This window comes from Vipera ursinii (assembly GCF_947247035.1).
Source record: "Vipera ursinii genome assembly, chromosome: 6".
NCBI lineage: Eukaryota > Metazoa > Chordata > Lepidosauria > Squamata > Viperidae > Vipera > Vipera ursinii.
This window is the reverse complement of record NC_139515.1, coordinates 53,577,701-53,598,437: the sequence shown is the minus strand read 5'-3', so window position 1 is coordinate 53,598,437 and position 20,737 is coordinate 53,577,701. Positions and strand designations below refer to the sequence as shown.

Sequence of the window (20,737 nt, the reverse complement as noted above, 5' to 3'; positions counted from 1 at the left end):
TAATGTTAAAATTGCATTGTTTGTGTAGCTTTTCTTAGTGATAGCATAAACAACGCAGGAATCATGGTTTTGTGATCCAATCGTAATATTATTCCTTCTTTTTTTACTAGTAATATTTGAAGAATTTATATAAAACAATGTTTCCGTATATACTTTGTATAATATACAGTTAAATAACTTTAATTTTTTTGAAGACACATTAACTTTTGTTGTGGATGTCTATAATTATTTTATGGGAATATATTCCTGTTGAATTAAAAGTATAAATCATTTTTTTTTTCATCCTCCCCCTATAGGGTACCATTAATAAGTTAAATGCTGAACTTGCTAAAGGACCACAGGAAGTTGCTACGTATGTACACGAGATCCAGAAACTTCAAACTTCAGTTAATGAATTTGCACAGAAAAATCAGGTAAAAGTTATTATTTGTGTTTTGAAAGCTATAGATTGATGTTCTTGTTCAGTTCTAAAGGTAAAGTATTATTAGTTAAACAAATCATGAAGCCTCTGAGATTACTTATTAAGGTTATTGACTTGTACCTCTTCTAACATGACAAAATTAAGCCAAGATCTTGGATTTGGACTCATGTATTTTGAAAAAAAAATAGTCATGAGATGCTAGCCATTTAGGAACCTTGGATTGATATGAAATACTATTTTATTAGATCATGCAGTATTTTTCAGTTGATCCTAATGCAGCAGTTATCATACTTTCTATTCTTACAGCATTTATATACTTATATATACTTGCAAACACATACTCTTTTGTGGCTGCAACTGAGTTTACAAGCAACAGGAAAAGTGGGATTGCATCTTCTCAGTTTAGGGTCCTTCTTGATAGTAGAATAATAATAAAAATCCAAACTCAGAATATTGTTTTATGACCAAAAAAAATAACGGAAAGCTACATTTTGGGTCCCTCAGTAGTGCATGTTTTTATATTAAAATAATTTTTTACTTTTATTCAGCTATTATTTTATTTAAAATTAATGGAATATAATCTCAGTTGTATCCATAACTCAATTTTAGAGTCTAGTGGAAAAATTAAAAAAGAAAGAATTGGAATATATTCTGTTAGAAGAAAGACAAAATGAAGAATCACTGGGTAAAAGAAATCTGCAGGCAACTCTTAATCAAAAGGAATTGGACTGTCAACAACTTCAGGCAAGACTCTCTGCATCTGAGGACTCATTACAGAGATTGCAGAAAGAATTGTCTGAAAAGGGAGAAGCAAGTCAAAAACTTAAGGAAGAATTGTCAGAAGCTGAAGCCAAAAACCAGCATCTTAAGGCAGAATACAAGCAGTTACAGCAACAAAGGGAAGAAAAAGAACAGCGAAGCCTACTTCTTCAAAATGAGCTCAATCAGGTAAAATTTAAGTTTGTCCATTCTTAAGCAAATAAATTATAAAACCTGATTTCACTTGTTGACCAAGAATTCCTATACCGTTTTTCATAGTATAAAGGTAAAGGTATAGGTTCCCCCGCACATGCGTGCTAGTCATTTCCAACAAGAGCCAGCGGTTGTCTGAGGATGTCTCCGTGGTCATGTGGCCGGCATGACTAGACGCCAAAGGCGCATGGAACGCTGTTACCTTCCCACCGGAGTGGTCCCTATTTTTCTACTTGCATTTTTACGTGCTTTCGAACTACTAGGTTGGCAGAAGCTGGGACAAGTAACAGACGCTCACTCTGTTATGCGGCACTTGGGATTTGACCCGCCAAACTGCCAACCATCTGATCGACAAGCTCAGCGTCCTAACCCACTGAGCCACCGCATCCCTTCTTTTCATAGTTCATGGCACTAAAACTTTTTTTAAACAACCAACTACAGCATACAAATACCTTGTCTAAACCATTGTTTTAAATTAATGACATAACTCAAACGGTCTTAGAACCTTGGTATCATACCAAACTTATCCTGAAAGTAGCATTTAGCTTAAGCAGATGAAGAAACAGTTTTTCTCCCTTCTGCTTCTACATTTGATTTCAAAGACACTTTACCTGCAATAAACCAGAACATTACTTTATGACTAAAATTATTCTGCCAATTAGCAGTTAACTTTCTCCCTGCCTGTGGAGTTTTCTGCTATGTTAGTTTTTGCCTGATTTAAGCTATATTTAAGTGTACATTGATCCCCCTTAAAGTTAAGCAAGAACATTATTCACTATTAGCTGGTAGTACCTTGTGGCCAGCAGAATCAACTTAGGTCTTTCCCAGATCCATTTCTCCCTCTGATAAGTTAGACATGCCTTGAATCCTTGTCCTTTTCCATCTTCAGTGATCCATCATTTTAGAACCTGTAGTGGTCTTCACTCCACATTGGAATTTTCGGCTCTTTCAGAAGCCAAAACTGTATAAACCCAGCAATTAGTTTGCTAGCTAGCTGCTTTTCCCTCTCTCCAAAACCCTTAATCTTTTCCTCCTAGCCTTTCGGGTAATGTTCATCTCTTCCCTTCCATACCCTGTGAGAGCTCTACATGAAAAGCTTTTATTTTCTCCAGTTTAGTGCTTTTCCAGCTGAATTAATCAAGCTCCACATACAGTTTGTATGTTTTGGGTGATCTCGTGATAGAATAGCAGACTGTGTTTACTTGCTCCCCTATTCTCAGTGTAGTTATATGCATGTTTAACTTGCTTGTTTGAAGAAAACAGACTGTACTGTGGTTTGAAGTCAGTTAAGACAATCTAGTCATATAAATGTATTATAATAAATATACATATTGGTATTATACAAATAACATAGAGCCAATATATAGTGGGTTAAGGTCCTGGACCATCCAGGTTTAAGTTTACTCTTGGGCATGAAAGCTAGCTGTGTGAGTTTGGTCCAGTTATTCTTTCTTAGCCTAGACTGGGAAATGGAAAAAACATCTGTCTACCTATCTGGACTAGACCAGTGGACCTTAATGATTATCTGCAATCGTTAGTGAAGAGACTTTTATTTTGCAGTGGATTGATTTGGGAAAACAAAATATAAGGCTGCTCTCATTATTTGAGGTGCAGCCTACTTGTGATTGGAAGGGAAGCGTGAACTGAATCATCCTGCGTTGTGTGTGGCTGTCTACTTTAGGACTGAATGTGTTGATAGCATTTGTATGCAAGCACAGTAGTTTTTTTTTAAAAAAACCCAAAGCATGGCACGTTCATCAAAATGAGACCTGTTTTCATTTCCAGTTACACAATAAGCTTCTGGAAACAGAACATCAACTTGGGGAAGCACAGGGCCGACTAAAAGAGCAGAGGCAGCTATCTAGTGAAAAGCTGATGGAAAAGGAACAGCAAGTGGCTGACATTCAGTTAAAACTTTCACGTGCTGAAGAGCAGGTAAGAATTACATGCAGAACATAATTTTGATCGAATTGAATTTGTTTTTGGTAATCAGTAACCAGAAAAATCCCATCTTGCATGCTGTTTTTTCCCCTTTGCTTGCTTTAATTGAATGTACTTTCCAAAATTCCTTAATCCTTTATTAAGCATAATGGATCAGAGTAGTCATCATTATCCTAGGAGTACTTAATGTCTGTTTCTCAAGATTTTTTCAGGGTTGGGTCCAACCTTTGCCTGGCTATAACTGAGTATGTGTAAGAATTATAAAGATTATTGTTATTGTTGTCTAATTAATGATTGGTATCTAAAAATTATAGTTTTCTCAGAATATTTGATAATGAGAAACAACAGAACTTCATTTTTATACATCTTTCCTAATGAAAAATGCCTAATTTAATATAGGAAATAATCACCTACTGTTATAATGTTGTTATAACATTTTGATTTTGTTGGAAAAGTTGTTCAAGTGACTGATTTTTTTTAAAAAAAACTACTTGTAGGACAAATATATCACATGACTTCTAATTTAATAAAAAGGCATCTGATGTAAAATACTTCAGTATTAGAGTAAATTATAAACTATTAAACTACTAAATTGTGCTTGTCAGTTTTCAGTCAACAGTCTGTGACTATTTTTCTAAGCTAAAGGAAAAAGCGGCAAATACAACTGAATTACAACATCAATTAGACAAAATGAAGCAGCAGCATCAAGAGCAGCAGAATCTCCAGCAAAGTACGACAGCAAAACTTCGAGAAGCCCAGGTAAGAGAATTTTGCTGCCGAGAAAAAAGCCCTACATATTGCTAGTGTGCTATAGCAGAGTTTTCCAAGCTTTTCACCTTGCAGATCAGCAGGGAGGGGAGAGGGGATGGTTCCGCATGAGTGGCGGACAAGTACACACGTGCACGCAGTTCCATTTGAGTGAGTGTTGGGCGCGCCTGCCCGCCACTTGCGCATATTGAGTGCCCACATGCGCTTGTTCGCTACTTGCGCAAGTAGGGATGTGCACATGTGCCCACCACTCCCACTCCCCAATTCCAAAAGGCTCAATGGGCTGTGGCCAGGGAGTTGGGGAGCCCTGTGCCACAAGAAGAAATATTTTTGTTGAAATGCAGGTTATAGTTACTACTACAAGATAAGGAGCTTGGTAGAATCAAGTTCTGATGATTTATAAATGGACTGTTATGCTATTTTTTTAATGGCATGACATATCAAGTGGCTCAGAATTTGGCATATTTTTGTTTGGAAGCATTGTTATTGGCGACTGCATTTCTGAAGCTCTTTTCAAAGTAGGAATTGACCTTCAAATCTATATCTTTCATAATATGTAGCACTTTATCATTGATATTTGATAGTAACGATTTGTGGCAGATACTATTAATTCATTGGTATAGGCTTTAGAGATATATCATTTCTTTTTTCTTTTTCTTCTCCGTTTTTTCTGAAAAATGAATAAAACCCTTTATATTTTAAACAAACTAATTTTCTCTTGTATGTTCTACGTTCCAAACATTTTATTGTGATTGTACTTTTTAACTTTCATGATTCAGCTTTCTGTTTAATTACATGAAGAATAAAAATGGCTTCAAGTTGCTTTTGTTAAAAAGGGGGCCAGGAGCTCTTAAATATAGTGTTCCTAGATAAATGTAGCTATTGTATTCTTCCTTTCCAAGAATGATTTAGAGCAAGTTCTACGTCAGATTGGTGATAAAGATCAAAAAATCCAAAACCTTGAAGCCCTGCTACAAAAGAGTAAGGAGAATATTTCTCTGCTAGAAAAAGAAAGGGAAGACTTGTATGCAAAAATTCAAGCTGGTGAAGGAGAAACAGCAGTTCTAAATCAGTTACAGGAGAAGAACCATGGTTTGCAGGAACAGGTAAGAAGTTTTCAAAGTAAAAATTCCAAATTTGTTAGATGACAGTATTTTAAAAGTGACATATCTTGTTACTTGATGGTTCATGTCGTTGCCTAAAGTCCCTATTACAGGTAGTCCTCGACTTATAACCACAATTGAGCCCAGAATTTATGTTGCTAATTGAGAAATTTGTTAAGTGAGTTTTCCCCATTTTATGACTTTTCTTGCTGCATTTATTAAATGAACCACTGCAGTTGTTAAATTAGTATCACGGTTGTTGAGTGAATTGACTTTACTTGTCAGAAGGTGCAAAAGAGCAGGGCTTTTCAACCTTTTCACCCATTGTACCACTTTTAGGATATGGCAACATCCGAGTACCGCCTAGCAAGGTGTCAAAAACTTGATGACCGAAAAAAAGAGGAAAAAAGTGATGAAGTACTGGTAGTCCTCAACTTACAACAGTTCACTTAGTGACTGTTCAAAGTTACAGTGGCACTTGAAAAAGTGCCCTCCAAGCCACAGCCGAGCAAGACACCTGCCTGCCCGCCCGGCGGCACTCTTCCTCCTGTCCAAGGTTTTCATTGTTGTGAGCATTTCTGTTGAGGATTGGCAGCGGGGATGGGGTGTGTGTGTGGGTGTTTGGTTTTTATTCCCCCCATCTCCTGGGTGGTTGCAGCAGCTTTTGGTCACTTTACATGACCCTGGGACACTGTGACCATCATAAATATGAATCAGTTGCCAAGCATCTGAATGTAAATCACAAGACCCTGGAGATGCTGCAACATTCCACCTGATCGGCGCTTCTTCTGGGCTCAGAAGTGCCAGGATGAGCACCGAGCTCCAGCTGGATCCTGGCGCTGATCCTGGCGCTTCTGCTGAGTCCTGACAGCCCCAAAGAAGCGCTGATCCTGGCGCTTCCGCTGAGCCCTGACAGCCCTGCAGCTCCAGCCATGTCTCACTCAGGCTTGTGCGGTGCTGCCACCGGTTCAGCTCATTCCCCTCCCCCGCTACCACTTTTCTAGGATGGTCGTGTACCACCTGCCAGGTGCCAATGTACCACAGGTGGTACCCGTACCACTGGTTGAAAAGCCCTGCAAAAGAGGGTCACATGATTCCAGGACACTGCAACAGTCATAAATATGAACCAGTTGTTAAGCATCTGAATGTAAATCACATGACTATAGGAGATGCTACAGCAATCGTAAGTGTGAAAAATGGTGATATGTCACATTTTTCAGTGCCGTTGGAAATGAACTGTTGTAAATTGTGGACTATCTGTATTGCATAGGGATTAACTACATTAAGGTTAGATGTGGGAGAATGAAGGATAAAAAGACAAAGTCTTAGAAGTGGAGAGTTTGTTAGGAATAAAACTCTTCTATGAGAATTTTTGGAAGGAAGCTAAAAATCCAAAGCTTGCTTTTCCCATTATTTTTCCTTCTAACAGACAGGGCCAATTTTGATTGATATCTCTGAAGGAAGGATTCAGAATTGCCCTACGTAGTGAGTTGAGTTGTTGGGTCTGACTTCGTTCTACAATTTATAGCAGGAAGTGATCTGAAAATATCTTTTAGAAGAGCTAGGTCTAGGTTGCTTTTCAAAAACACAGTGATGGAGGGGTCATTGTAACTTTTCAGGAATGCTGTTCAGGCATGAGACCAGCGATAGAAAGCCAGATAATATTCCTTTGTTATGGACCCATGCAGAAACCACTTGAAGAAGAAACTGCCAAGGATACCCAGATCTTGAGACATAAAATTTCAGGACTGGTCCACAGCCAATTTTAATTTCAATATTTCATTGTTGTTTTCCTTTATTTTGCATATAGGTAACCCAGTTGGCAGAAAAATTGAAGAATCAATCAGAAAGCCATAAACAGGCCCTAGAAAATTTGCATGAGCAAGTGCAGGAACAGAAATCCCATTTAAGAGCCTCTCAAGATCATGTTCTTTCCTTGGAAACAACTGTCAGTGAGCTACATAATCAGCTAAGTGAAAGTAAAGAAAAAGTAATACAACTTGATTTGCAGGTGATTTAAGTTTATATTTTTACTCATGTAAAGTATAAGGGATAGGAATACTAATTTAATTTTAACAAACCCAGTAACACCTATCTATTAAGCCAAGTTCCAGAAAGTTTAAATCTGTAAGCATCGTATATACTGGTGCATTTGGATATTATGTCACTATTTTATTGTGATGAAACCACTCTTGAGTGAACCTTGGGCTTGCAGGTTTTCCCTTTGCCTCTATGGCACAGCTGTGAGAGGATTATTGAAACCTTTGCTTCCATAGATTTATAACTGATAGCTAGTTGTGATGGGAAATAAGCTATGGTAATGGTAAGCCTTGGTCTTGAATATCCTCTTCATTATGACTCTGCAGTTTTTTCATCTCAGTGTGGGTACTGAGAAGATAGTATATTGAAGAAGTTAGTTTGTATTATAGTTTTAAAAGGTATACGTAGATATTTGGTTAGAAAGAAATGAGATGGTGTATTCCTGTGGTTTTCTGGAAGGCCATTAGACTAACTTATGAAAGCTTAAGGTTTGGACAGGTGTTCTCACGAGGTGTTGGGGATGAGGGGAAATGCCTGTGCATGTAACATCCCTGCAGGAAAGTGGATCTTTAGTGGGGGATCAGACCATTTTATTAATGGGATAACTGATACCAAAATCATACGTTTCCCATCCTTTCTTGCCCATCCTTCTCCTGCCATCCATTGCGGGAGACAAGCGGAGAAGAGCGGCTCCTCTGCGACTGGTTCTTTGATCTTAGTCTTTGGTACCTTATAAATATGCCTTTGTAAATATCAATTTAACTCTGTTTGAAGTGAGCTTAGAATCAAAGATCTGGATAAAATTTTAAAGCAATTTAATGTACTATGACTAAACAGTAAAGTCAAGCATTTTGCAGTCTTTTGTTAAATTATTCATAATTGGTGACACATTTTAGAATAGAAATGAATTGTGATTTTTCAATAATGTAGAACACTTAATTTTTCTGGTTGATTTTAGTTCAATTGTATTGTTTGTATTTACAATCCAGTAAGTTTACCACAGCATTGTCTGTCAGTCTAACTCAGGGGTAGGCAACCTCAGCTCTTTTATGACTCGTGGACTTCAACTCCCAGAATTCCTGAGCCAGCATGGCTCAGCTTGGAAACCTCTCCCTTTCCCCTCAGCATGGCTGGCTCAGGAATTCTGGGAGTTGAAGTCCACGAGTCATAAAAGAGCCGAGGTTGCCTACCCCTGGTCTAACTTCTATCCATTGATAATGTTGTGGTACACTTAGTAATTGTTTACCCTAAGAAAATCTGATGTTTTACAAGGTAACAACTATCAATATTAGAGAATATATTTTAATTCTATGTCAGGTTAAAGCAAAGACTGAATTGCTTCTGTCAGCAGAGGCAGCAAAAGCTGCTCAGAGAGCAGACCTTCAGAATCATTTGGACACTGCTCAGAATGCATTGCAAGACAAACAGCAGGTGAGAGAAATAGTGAAAACCTATATTATGGCTTCACAGTTAAGAAAGATTTATTTAAATCAATGTGAATCTTATGTGTCATCTAAAATATGTAACTTTGTGATGTTATTTTTATATTTATCTCAAATAGCCCAAGTGATACATTTAAAATATATAATTTCTAAATAAAATGTAAAATGTTGGGGAAAATGTTTTTGGGGAATGCCACTTGACTGTTGAAAGAAGGTGTATAAATCTTTTTTTTTTAACATAACCAAATGGTTCTTTTTGAGAATCAGCATGGTATCGAGATTAAGATTCTGGACTAGAAGACTGACATTCTAATCTTGTTGTAAATGTTGTGGTTAACTCCATTGATGCAGATTATTTATTTATTTATTTATTTTAGATAGCTGCCCATCTCATATATGTGATTGGGCAGTGTATAATAAAATAACCCAAGTAATCAATTATAAAGAATATAATACAATAATTAAAATGTTAAACAATTTAAAATGTTTAAAAAACAGCAAATAAGAACCGGTGGGACTGCAACATAGACAAAAGGAAGTGAAAATGAAGCTAAAGGACATTAGAATTCAAGTAGACAAAGCACCTGCCACATAACACCTCAGATTTAACAACTGTTGATAAAAAATATGTAAGTCTGTATAGTGAACATGTTAGTACTTGGAGACACCAGAATAGAAGAGAAAGAAGTGAAGAAAAGCACAAAAAACTCCCAAAAACCTGCATGTAGAAGTAGAACAGTGGTGGCAAAATACTACCAATAGTGAATGACGTCTTGGGTACCATCCCAAATCATCTTCAGCAGCACTTGAACACCATCGGCATTGAAAAAATCCCCATCAGTCAATTACAAAAGGCATCTTCATATATATATATATATATGTATATATATGTTAAGTGTCAAGTTTTTTGACAATTTGCATATATATATATATACACACACACATATATATTCAAATGACTTGACAAATATTTAACACACACACACATATATATGTATATGTATATATATAGTGTTACTTTCATACTTAAACTAATGTCACTGTACTAGTCTAAAAATGATTTTTTAAAAATTGTTGCTAATAGGAACTAACAAAAGTCAGTACTCAGTTGGATCAAGTTGCTTCCAAGTTGCATGACAAAGGAGAATACTGTATACAGCTGGAATCCAGTCTTAAAGAGTACAGAGAAAAGCACCTTAATTTAGAGCAAAAAACAGAAGAGCTGGAAGGTCATCATAAGGTTTGTATTTATTTTTTTCTTTTAATTCATATTTCCAATTGTGGCTGGTGTCCATATGGAGAGGCGATGAGAAAGGTACAACAGCTGATGCAAAGCATAGTCATTATTAAATATGAAATGAGTGGCTCAAACAGAAACTGTTTTTACATAGAAGCAGATAGGAAAATCTTAAGGTCAAGTCAAGAAACGTCAAATCATGTTTAACTGTGGAAAGTGTGAAAGAGAAGCTAAAGATTTGTGTTTTTCTTATCCTTGCTATAACACAAAAGCACCAGTTATGTTTTTGGTCCATAGCAGCAATCTTTAGATCATAGATGTCACAGACAATTCTTTCTACCCTCTGCTGGTTCCTGTTTGTATCCTTTTTTCATTTTGCATTGGAACTGTGACTAACATATTTTTTTAGAGTTATAAAAAATCTATGTTTCTCTGCCTAACTCTTTCCATATAAAAAATTCTGATCCTACATTTTCACTGAATGCCTAGATATGAACATTGCACCATTGAGAGATTTTTACCTTTTTATTTCAACCATACCGTAGAAATAACAGAATTGCAAGAAATAGAAATTAAGAGAAATAGCAGACCTAAGATTGTATAGGAGAAGAAAGATGACAAGTATTGGCAAAAAGAAGACTAGAAAAAAGACAATAATATATTTTAGTCATTGAGAAATAAAGATGCATTCAGTAAAAACAAAACAAAGTTAATCCATCAATGACTGTTGGCAACCATTAGTAGGTGAAACTTGTGCATAAGGAAGCAGAATTTTGCTACTTTTAGAAAGAGGTTTATCCTTGTTGATAACAATAGAGTATTGTTATCAATGAACATTGTAGTGTTGAGGAAATATTGAATTATTATACTGTTCAAGCTAGTAAGAAACTAAGAAGGTGCAGCACTTGTGTACTCTCAGTTCTGTAGACATTCAGTTCATAAAGGACCAGATTTAAGGGCTAAGGCATGTGTTATGGGCTGGAAGCTCATAGAGTCTGGGGTAAATGGCATATTTGTGCCTGTTCTTTGCTTCCTTCTACACTGAGGTTGACTTGTTCATCAGGCAGACTGTTAACAAGAAGTCATATTTCTAATAGTCCACTGATCAACAAAAGACTGTATTTGTTTTTGTCTGCCTGGATAATCAAACTCAAAACAGCAGGAACAAAAAGGGAGAATATTTCCTTCTGATCCCTTTACCAAAGCAGTTTAAATTGTTTAAACTTTAAATTTTTAAATTTTAAAAAATTCCTAGTTCTAATGATAGGGAAAATGTGTGTAGTTTGTAACCATAGTAATAACTGCTACCACTGTTACTACCGTTACTGGGTGAGGAAAACTAGAAAATAAATTTGTATATTCAATCAGACATTGATCAACTTCATACTAAGAGAAGCTTTGTAATCAGGAAAAAAAGTTTTTGCAGACATTGAAGTTAATACATTAGAACAACAATTAAATAATGAGATTTGAAATTGCAAAAGAGTATCAGCAACCAGTTTGACAAAACATGTGAAATGCAAGAAAGACAAAGATTGCTTCATTTGAAATTTGTACATTTAAATGATGTTTGTGTGGTGCAAACAAGCATGCACGCATACCCAATCTAAGCACAACTCCAAAATAGAGAATAGCAATAAATAAATAAAAATAACAGTAGAGCTAAGTTATAAAATTAGAGTAGAAATAAAATAAAAAAAATTAAAAGATATTAGTAATTTTCAAAAATTTAAATAAAAAGATCTAAAGATTAGGTGTGGGGCTAAGAAAATAGCCACTGGAGAAATACCCACTGCAAATGAAATTAGTCTCAGAAAAAGGAAAATGATTACTGTTAGCACATTCAGTTTTGAGGTTCTTCGAAGGTTTACAGGAGATAAGCATACAACAATTGTGCTTGGCCTTGACCCTGAACATTGAGGACATTCTCCATTTGGATTTTGTTTCAAATTCAAAGATCAAAGTTGCTGAGGGTTAATGCTTGGCAAAATATGTTGTATCACATTAATAAATTTAGAGTCAAAGCTATGTTTCTATAATTACAGTTAACTGGAGACATTAGTTTCAGTGAACCTGTTGTAGTTTCTTCATGAACCAAAGGACTGATTGGTGAGATGATGATTTTTTACTTAATAATTATATACAAAGTGGTTTTCTTTGTATATAATTTTTCTTTGTATATATGTTTTCTTTACTGTGCAATCTGAGCATTTGGTCATATTTTGTAGTGATTGTCAACTGGTGTTGCTTTTGACATAGGCTATAACTAAGTTTTTACCCAGAAGAGATGACTGGATATAAGGATACCTGTCTGAAAATTTAGAGGAGGATAGGATAAGAAAGGTTGGAATTCCTATTGTTTTAGACTCTACAGAGGCCAGTTTGACCCATGCAGAATGAAATATTTTGACAGTCCATATTCATATTTGTTGAGAGAAGGTAACTAAAGCTAAAGTGGGTTAAAGTAATCTCCTTTCTGTTATCATTAACATTTTGTTGTAATTATTTGCTTTCTAAAAATTATCATTACAGAAACTTGAAACTGATCTTTTTGACGTTTTGGGACAGAAAGAAAAGGCTCTTCAAGAACTAGAGCTGCAAAGAAAACAGTGCACGGAGTTGAACCTCAAAGCTGCAGAACTGAGTAAACAATTAGAGGAAGAGAGAGAAATGTATGTTAAATTATCTGAATGTGCCACTTTTAGCTGTATTATCTACATTTTAAAACTTGTCAGAGTTTCTAATTTTCTAGCATCTTTTTTTTCTTTTGTACTCTGTTGCCTTACTGGAGTTGAAATTAACTTTTTGCTTAAATTTGTGTGGAATTATACACGTTTGGCTATATCCCTATTTTAAATAAATAAATGTTTTTTGCATTGTTAGTATGTAATAATTAATTTTTAATTTTACTACATTTTTCGGCTGCTCATCTCCCCTACAGGGTGACTGGGTGACTTCAGTAATAATATTCAGTGTTCAGTAATAATACTGAAATAGTGGCATTAATTTTACAGAGCAAAGTATAGGAAGTTTGTTGAATAATTGAAATGTGTTATATAAAAGTTAATGCTTAATCGTGTAATTTTGCACTTGAAATAATTTCATTTTTATATGTTGTGTTTATATAGGATATCTAGAGCCAAATTAGATTTACAGAAAAAAAATGATACATTAGAAGAAGTAAGTCAACAAAGATTAAAGCAAGAAGAAGAAAATGAAAAACTGAAGTTAGAAATTGAGAAATTAAATCAAGATAAATTGAAGTATCATAGAGAATTAGATGGAAAGTTGCAAACATTAATGGATGAGCTGAAGAAAATGAAGCTCGAAAAAGATACTCTGTTAAAGGAATTTGAAATCCTCAAAAGTAAACTGTCAAACAGCAACGAATCTTTGGAAGAAGCAAAGAATGCATTGGAGAAAGAGAAAGAGAGAGGAAAGGCAGCCGTGGCAGAAATTGTGAGTCCTGAATTTTAAATAAAAGTATTTTCTATGTAACGGATATACATATGCAATTTGCAGGCTACCTGTGAAAATTCAAAGCAATATGTTAGTGGTGATGGCAGTGACTGGAAAATATTGAAAAAATACTTACTTGACCATTTTGCTTATTATAGATGTATCTTGGTGCCTAAGCATGTAGCCTGTTTTGAAAAGAAAATGTTATTATTGCTTAACAGCGTGGTAAAACGTCATGTTCTTCAAACATAATAACTTTTGCTTCACTGTCTTATAGGTTTTGCTTTTAAAAACATACTGATTAGATTTTGTATGAATTAGATCTATTTGGTTTCAAATGTGCTGTGAGTTCTTCAAAGTACCGTATTTTTCGGACCATAAGATGCACTTTTCCCCTCCCAAAAGTGGGTGGAAAAACGAGGTGCGTCTTATGGTCCAAAGGTAAGCGAAAACACTTGTCTCCCGTTCAGTCAACGCAGTCCATCAGCTCCATTGGAGAGACATGATTGAATGAAGACATGGAATTCTCCGCCCCTGCGATTGGTTGGCAGGGGAGGAAATACGGACGTACCTGCCATGCCTTCTGACTGCCTCCCCCTCCCTGCGCGCGCATAGGCAAAGCCGTGAGGAGTTGTCCCTGCAGGTTTCTCTGCGAAGTTTATTGGAAGTGATTTCCCATTTGCATGATAATACTGCTAATTGTTTGAAATTGCTTCGGCATCTTAGAAAACCTATTCAGGGAAAAGAAACTACCGGTACCTACCTTTCTTTCTTTTTTTCTCTCTTTCTTCCTCCCTCTCTCCCTCCTTTCTTTCTTCCTTCCTTCTCTTCCTTCCTTCCCTCTTTCTTCCTTCCTTCTCCCTTCCTTCCTTCTTTCTTTCTCTCTCTTCCTTGCTCCTTCCATCCTCCCTCCTTTCTTTCTTCCTTCCTTCCTTCTTCCTTCCTTCTTCCTTCCTTCCTTCCTTCCTTCCTTCCTTCCTTCCTTCCTTCCTTCCTTCCTTCCTTCTTTCTCTCCTTTCTCTTTCTTTCTTTCTTTCTTTCTTTCTTTCTTTCTTTCTTTCTTTCTTTCTTTCTTTCTCTCTATCACTCTTTCTTCCTCCCTCCCTCCCTCCCTCCTTCCTTCCTTCCTTCTCTCTCTCTCTCTCCCCTCCTTCCTTCCTAGTATACTGGTACTATTTGGTTCAGAATATTTTTTTTCTTGTTTTCCTGCTCTAAAAACTGGGTGCGTCTTATGGTCAGGTGCGTCTTATGGTCCGAAAAATATGGTAATTGAAAGTATGTTAGGATTCATTAATAATATTTGTAATGTATTTTAGTAATTTAACAGAAAATTCTTATTAAATATTCCTTTTTATACAGGAAAAATCTTGTCAAGAAGCTAAACATCAACTTCAATTACAGTCGGAATCGATAGCTAAAGAACAGAATGAACTGAAAAACTTACTGGAAAAACAAGATGGGGTAATGTTAATTGTTTACCATAAGCATGACTCCTATGGCATTCAGATACAGGTAGTCCTTGACTTATGACCACAGTTGACCCCAAAATTTCTGTTGCTAAGTGAGACATTTGTTAAATGAGTTTTGCCCCATTTTACAACCTTTGTAGCCACAGTTGTTAAGTGAATCATAATAGTTGTTAAGTTAGTAAGACAGTTATTAAGTGAATCTGGCTTCCCCATTAACTTTGCATGTCAGAAGGTTGCAAAAGGTGATCACACGACTTTGGGACACTGTAACTGTCCTAAATTTGAACCAGTTGTCCTGCATCTGAATTTTGATCACGTGACCGTGGGGATGCTGCAAGGGCTGTAAGTGTGAAAAATGGTCACAAGTCACTTTTTCATAAGTCATTTCGAACGGTCACTAAATGAGCTGTTGTAGGTGAAGGACTACCTGTAGTGGTTGCTAGACTTAGAACTTTGTGGAAAGGAAGAATTAATTTCCTCTTAACTCTATACAGATTTTTCTCAAATTATGAATTATTGCTGTACAATTAAATTATTTAGTATGCGTATATGAAATATGTGGAGTTTCACTGAAAAATATGTACTTAGTATTAAGAAAAACAAAGTAGTAACGTGAGAAAAAAAAAGAGATTTTCTATCAAAGGATAATATTTTTTTATTATTTTTTTATTATATTTTATTATATATAATATTATATATAAAATAAATATAATATTGCCATAATAGCAATGGTATTGAAGTAATACTACATTTCGATATTTAGATATCCAAACAGCTAGCAGCAGAGCTTGATTTGGCACGTGTACAAGTCCTGCAGCTTCAGGGTTTTCTCAAAGACAAAGAAAAAAATGAACAGCAGCTCCAATTGAAGGTAAAAGAACTGAAGGAATCTTTTGACCAGAAGAAAAAACAAAATGAGATACAACAAGCTGAATTAAAAACTGCCCTATTAGAAAAGGTAAATTCATATAATCTTTCAGTAACGTTAGGTTATATGCTGTTATATATGCTGTTATATAACATTATGTTGTTATGTCTGATGTAAGATATTTTGTTGCTTCATAATAATAACAATTTTTGGTTGATGCTGTGGCATCATATCAACAGCATGATCTGTGGAGGCATTGCTTTCTTCATGTATCATTATAGGCATATGGAATAATTCTCCTAAGGGAGGTCTATGAACATTTTTACTGTGTTGCTATAGTCGGAAAATAATTTGGTGCTCAGTGGCAAATATGAGTTTAAATGAAATACTAGTAAATTATGGAAATGTAAGCATTCTTTAGGCCAATTTTTTATTATTACTTATTATTTATTATCGCTGGAATGATAAAATAAATTTTGATTTTTTTTCTTCAATAATTGAATACAACTAGTAAAGTGTTCATTCTAATTTGCATATAAAAGCAATATTTAGCTTTCTAGCATGTAAAGTTTGTGTCTGCTTTTGTTCACCCATAGATTCATTAGATTATAGAATTTGGGCAGGGCTTCCCAAACTTTTGAATGCAATGGTATTTATATATGACCTTGTTATCTGTTTTCTCAATTACCTTGCTGTGCATAAGAGAAATAATATATCTTGTCCATGTATGTATTAGGCAGAACTGGAAAATAAATTGCAGCAGCAAATAACATTATCAGAACAAGTCCTTGGTACACAGAAGGAAAAAATAATAGAACTGCAGAAATCCCATAAAAAAGCTCAAGAAAACATGGAAAAACTTCAACTAGATATTTATGGTAAAGAATCTGAAATCTTGGCTATACGGCAAGATCTTAAGGTATATGACTTTGTTTTGAGACTGCACACGTTTCTCTCAGTATATGCTTTGTGTGAGTTAAAAGATTCTTTTGGTTAGGATTTGAACAGTTGAAGCTAACAACATATTTCAAAAAAGAATCCTTGTACTTCATTTTTTTCCTACTCAACTGTATGTAGGCCATTTTATTTTTCCTTCTCCCACGTTTTCTATTTTTTTTTCTGTAATCAAAATATTCAGTCCTTATTAAAATATGTTAGCTTCAGAATGGGACAACTCACCTCAGCCAACTTGCAATGACCAACTTTCCATGGTCAACTCTCCACAACCACTTATAGCCATGCTTACCTAGAAAACGTAGTACATGGGAGAATATAACTTTAAAATAAGCAGGATGAAATGTATCTTGGAATGATACTATATGACTATATGAAGTCTTTAAAAATATTTTTGAAAATGAAGGCTAGTGATAGTTTATGAGGCATTAATTGATCCAACACATGAACACACTTAGGTGGTTTTGTTTCAAACACAAACATGTATACCTACCCACAGCCAAAATTATATTGTGGTGAAGTACCTGTTGAATTGAAGCAGTAATCAAACTTAGAATAGTAAGATCAACAGTATTGGTGAATGGCACCATCTACTAGAAAATAGCTGCAAGTAATAATTTTGATATATGCTTTTCCATTACTTTTCTAGTAAAGTTGTAAAACAGTTAATATTATTGAAGAAAGCTTGGAATTTGGAGTATAAGACAATATACATTTAATTATTAAAGGAAATAATTAAAAAGTCCAGCAAGTAGCAGTAGGGTGCCATTCATTTTTGGCTTCTTTCTTCCATATAGTATGTATAAAGTATCTGGATTAGTACTGTGTTTCCCACCCTGAAATAAGTCCTAGCCTGATTTTTGGGGGGTGGGTCTAATATAAGTCATATCCCAAAAATAAGCCCAGGGGGGAAGGCATGGTCAGCACAAGTGGCGAGTGTGCAGAGGCCGCAGCCGGCCCCTTGGAGCAGCACAACAGGTAACTCCAGCATGGAGGCAGAGGCAGTGGGGGAGAGGCAAGTGATCCGGACGCATCACGCGCTTTTCATCCAGAGGGAGATGGAACCTTTGTCTGCTTGCAAAGGGGACAGTTGGAAACGGAGCGAATGTGGTTGGAAATGGAATGAATGCATCCACTTCCAAATGCCCCATTTGCAAGCAGCCAAACACTTTTCACCCGGATAGAGAAATGGAGACTGGAAGCTTTGTCTGCTTGCAAATGTGATGGTTGGAAATGGAATGAATGCCTCGGTTTCCAACCACTCCATTTGCAAGCGGACGAAGCTTCCTGTTTCCCTCTGGGAGAAAAGTGTTTGAGTGCCTATGGGGTGCTTGGGGCAGCTCCAGCACCTCCCCCACCTGCCTTGCCTCACAGCAGCATGGTGCAGCGTGCTACACTACCTGCTGCGAGCGGGCACAGAAGTGGGCCAACAGCCACACATTCCTGCTAGATGGGGCTGTCAGTGCTAACGCCAGGAGGTGAGGCAGCTGTCAGGAAAAAAAGTAAGATCTGTAGGTAATCCCTGAGTTACAAGCATTCCCTTAGCGAATATTCAAAGTTGCATGATAAGCGACCCTATGGTTTACGAAAAAGTCCCTTAATTACAAATGTTGCTGCATCACGGCAGTCATTCAGCCTTATGAATGACCGCAGTGGCACTGCAACATTCACCCTGGCTATTCCCTCCTTCCCCCTGGTCTCCCTAGGCACTAGGCCTTGGATCCTTCGCTTTCTTGGCTGCTCCAGGCCTTTGGTGCATTTGCAGAGAATGGAGGCCTAAAGTAAAGGAAGATCACACGAAATCTCACGTTACTGATCTCGTGTGATCTCATGGTAGTTTTTGGCCTCTGTTCTCTGCAACAGAGAAGGGAACTGAAGCCGGGGGAGGCTTCTGCATGCCTCCGGAGGCCCGATCTGGGCATTGGGGGACTTTTCTGGGTTGTTGCCACCTGGGAAGGAGGCTGGGGGAGGCTTCTGCAGACCTCTGGAGGTCCAATCCAGATGTCGGAGCCCTTTTTTTGGTTGCTGCTGCCTGGAAAGGTGGCCGGAGACACTTCTGTACAATCAGTACTTTATTTTATAGATAAGGAGACTTTAAGTATATGAAAACCTTGATGTGTTGTGGATTCAAAAATAAATTCTGGTAGGTTTTTCTAGGAAGCACTTGGTTTAAAACAATATTTCTGCTACAGTGTTCCTTGCATTGTGATACTGGTTAATTGTGCATAAATTGGAGCAATAATGAATTCCAAGAATAAGTTTCTCCTGCAATTTCCTTGATTATTTATTCTTTTGTTAAACTGTTGTTTGTTACTTAAATAAGGACCTGGTAGAAATTAAATTGTTGGAGCAAAGAGTATAATGTCTTCTGATCCTATTGACATATTTTTTCTTATCTCAATTATAAACTCTCATCCTGCATCAGTTTACCTATCACTCCTTTACTGTCTAAAATATGGGTATCCAATCCTTTGGCTTACCTGGGCTTCATCGAGTGAAGAGGAATTGTCTTGGGCTGCATATAAAATATATAATATAATTAATGTATATAAATCACATAATAATATTAAAAGTTTATGATTTTGTGAGGCCAGATCACTAGCTTTCCAAAGCTTCATGTGGCCCATAGGCCATGATTGGAAGTATGTTGGGAAAATATACTTTCTGTTTGATGTGCGTGGCAGATTAATAAAAGAATAAATAATTCATTCTGTAACCTATAGCTCAGTTTCACCAATCAGAATGATAAAGAATTGGACTGAGAAGTTTGTGGCCCAAAGTCACCCTGATGGTTTTTCATATCTAAGTTGAGACTAGAACTTACAGTTTCTTGGTTTCTGGGCTGACACCTTAATCACTACATCAGACTAGCTTCATTTTCAAGAATTTCATTGTATTTTACTGGTGACAGGTGATCTAGGAACCTGTGACTGCAGGGAGGGTTTTCAAAAGTCTCAAGTGATTAAATGAAAAAAAAACCCATTAATGCAGCATTTTTTTTTCATCCATTGCTTGTAGTTGTATTTTTGTGGATCTTTTTTGTGAGATGAAGTGACATATTCTTCTGATATTTTGCTAGCAAACCTTCACTATAATTCATACAGATGATTCATTCATCTTTCATCTAAAAAAACATTGTCAGTTGTAACTCATGAAGTAGCTCTGGAGTGTTACTGATTCTTTGCTTTCTATTTAGAGCACAGAAGAGAAGCTAGCTTTGGCTCAAGAAGAATTGATTTCTAATAGAAATCAAATTAGTAATCATAATCAGTTGATCAAAGAACTTAAGGCTATAAGATCTACACTGGAACAGGATGGGTCCAAAAAAGAACAGCAACTGAAAGAACAAGAGAAGTTGTTACAGGAAATACAGAAAGATAAGGTAATGTATTTTTGAACTATATATTATATAGTGTGAATAGAATAGTATATATCTACAGTATAAGTAGAAAAATTACCTTTCCTTTGGTTGTTGAAGTTTGAAGGAGAGGTCATGTTACAATACTAATTGTAATATATTAATGTAATGTAGAGTACTCAAGTATTAATAGTATCTTGAAAGATGATTTTCTTGGCTATTAAGAATAGAATACTTTATTGGCCAAGTGTGACACACAAGGAATTTGTCTCAGGTGCATAAGCTCTCAATGTATGTGCAAAATAACAAAATAATAATCATAATATCAAAGTAATAATCATAAAGATGATACCAATAAGGGAAGGTAACGGAACAAATGAGAAGTATAAAAGTAATACAGCCATACTGCATGGGTAAATATACTTAGCATCAATTCAGCAAGTGTTTCTTTAGCCCCCAGGCCCCAATTAATTGCATAATTCTATTTTTCTTTGAATCAAGAGATTTAGTTCTCTAGTCTCAAAGCAACAAATAGTAACATAGTATCTTTGAAATTCAATAAATTATACAACATAAATAGCTAGGTTTATCCATAGTACATGAAATAAATTTACCTCTTGGAAGAGGAAGTATAGAATCTTCATTAAAAGAGTAAATTAAGAGATAACATTGGGATTAGTGGAAAATATAAATTCATTGATTTTA

At 36.0% G+C, this 20,737-nt stretch overlaps 1 protein-coding gene across 1 annotated transcript in view; it reads left to right on the top strand.

The window, feature by feature from the left end:
* Positions 1-20,737, top strand: part of EEA1 (early endosome antigen 1) — a 53,903-nt gene that overhangs the window by 18,498 nt on the left and 14,668 nt on the right. Inside the window, exons 10-23 of the mRNA XM_083365483.1 lie at positions 297-413; positions 1,031-1,369; positions 3,179-3,328; positions 3,974-4,093; positions 5,005-5,208; positions 7,016-7,216; positions 8,563-8,676; positions 9,772-9,927; positions 12,457-12,596; positions 13,053-13,383; positions 14,743-14,844; positions 15,616-15,810; positions 16,457-16,639; positions 19,871-20,056. Coding sequence (XP_083221609.1) covers positions 297-413; positions 1,031-1,369; positions 3,179-3,328; positions 3,974-4,093; positions 5,005-5,208; positions 7,016-7,216; positions 8,563-8,676; positions 9,772-9,927; positions 12,457-12,596; positions 13,053-13,383; positions 14,743-14,844; positions 15,616-15,810; positions 16,457-16,639; positions 19,871-20,056 — 2,538 coding nt within the window. The remainder of the gene's footprint in view (positions 1-296; positions 414-1,030; positions 1,370-3,178; positions 3,329-3,973; positions 4,094-5,004; positions 5,209-7,015; positions 7,217-8,562; positions 8,677-9,771; positions 9,928-12,456; positions 12,597-13,052; positions 13,384-14,742; positions 14,845-15,615; positions 15,811-16,456; positions 16,640-19,870; positions 20,057-20,737) is intronic.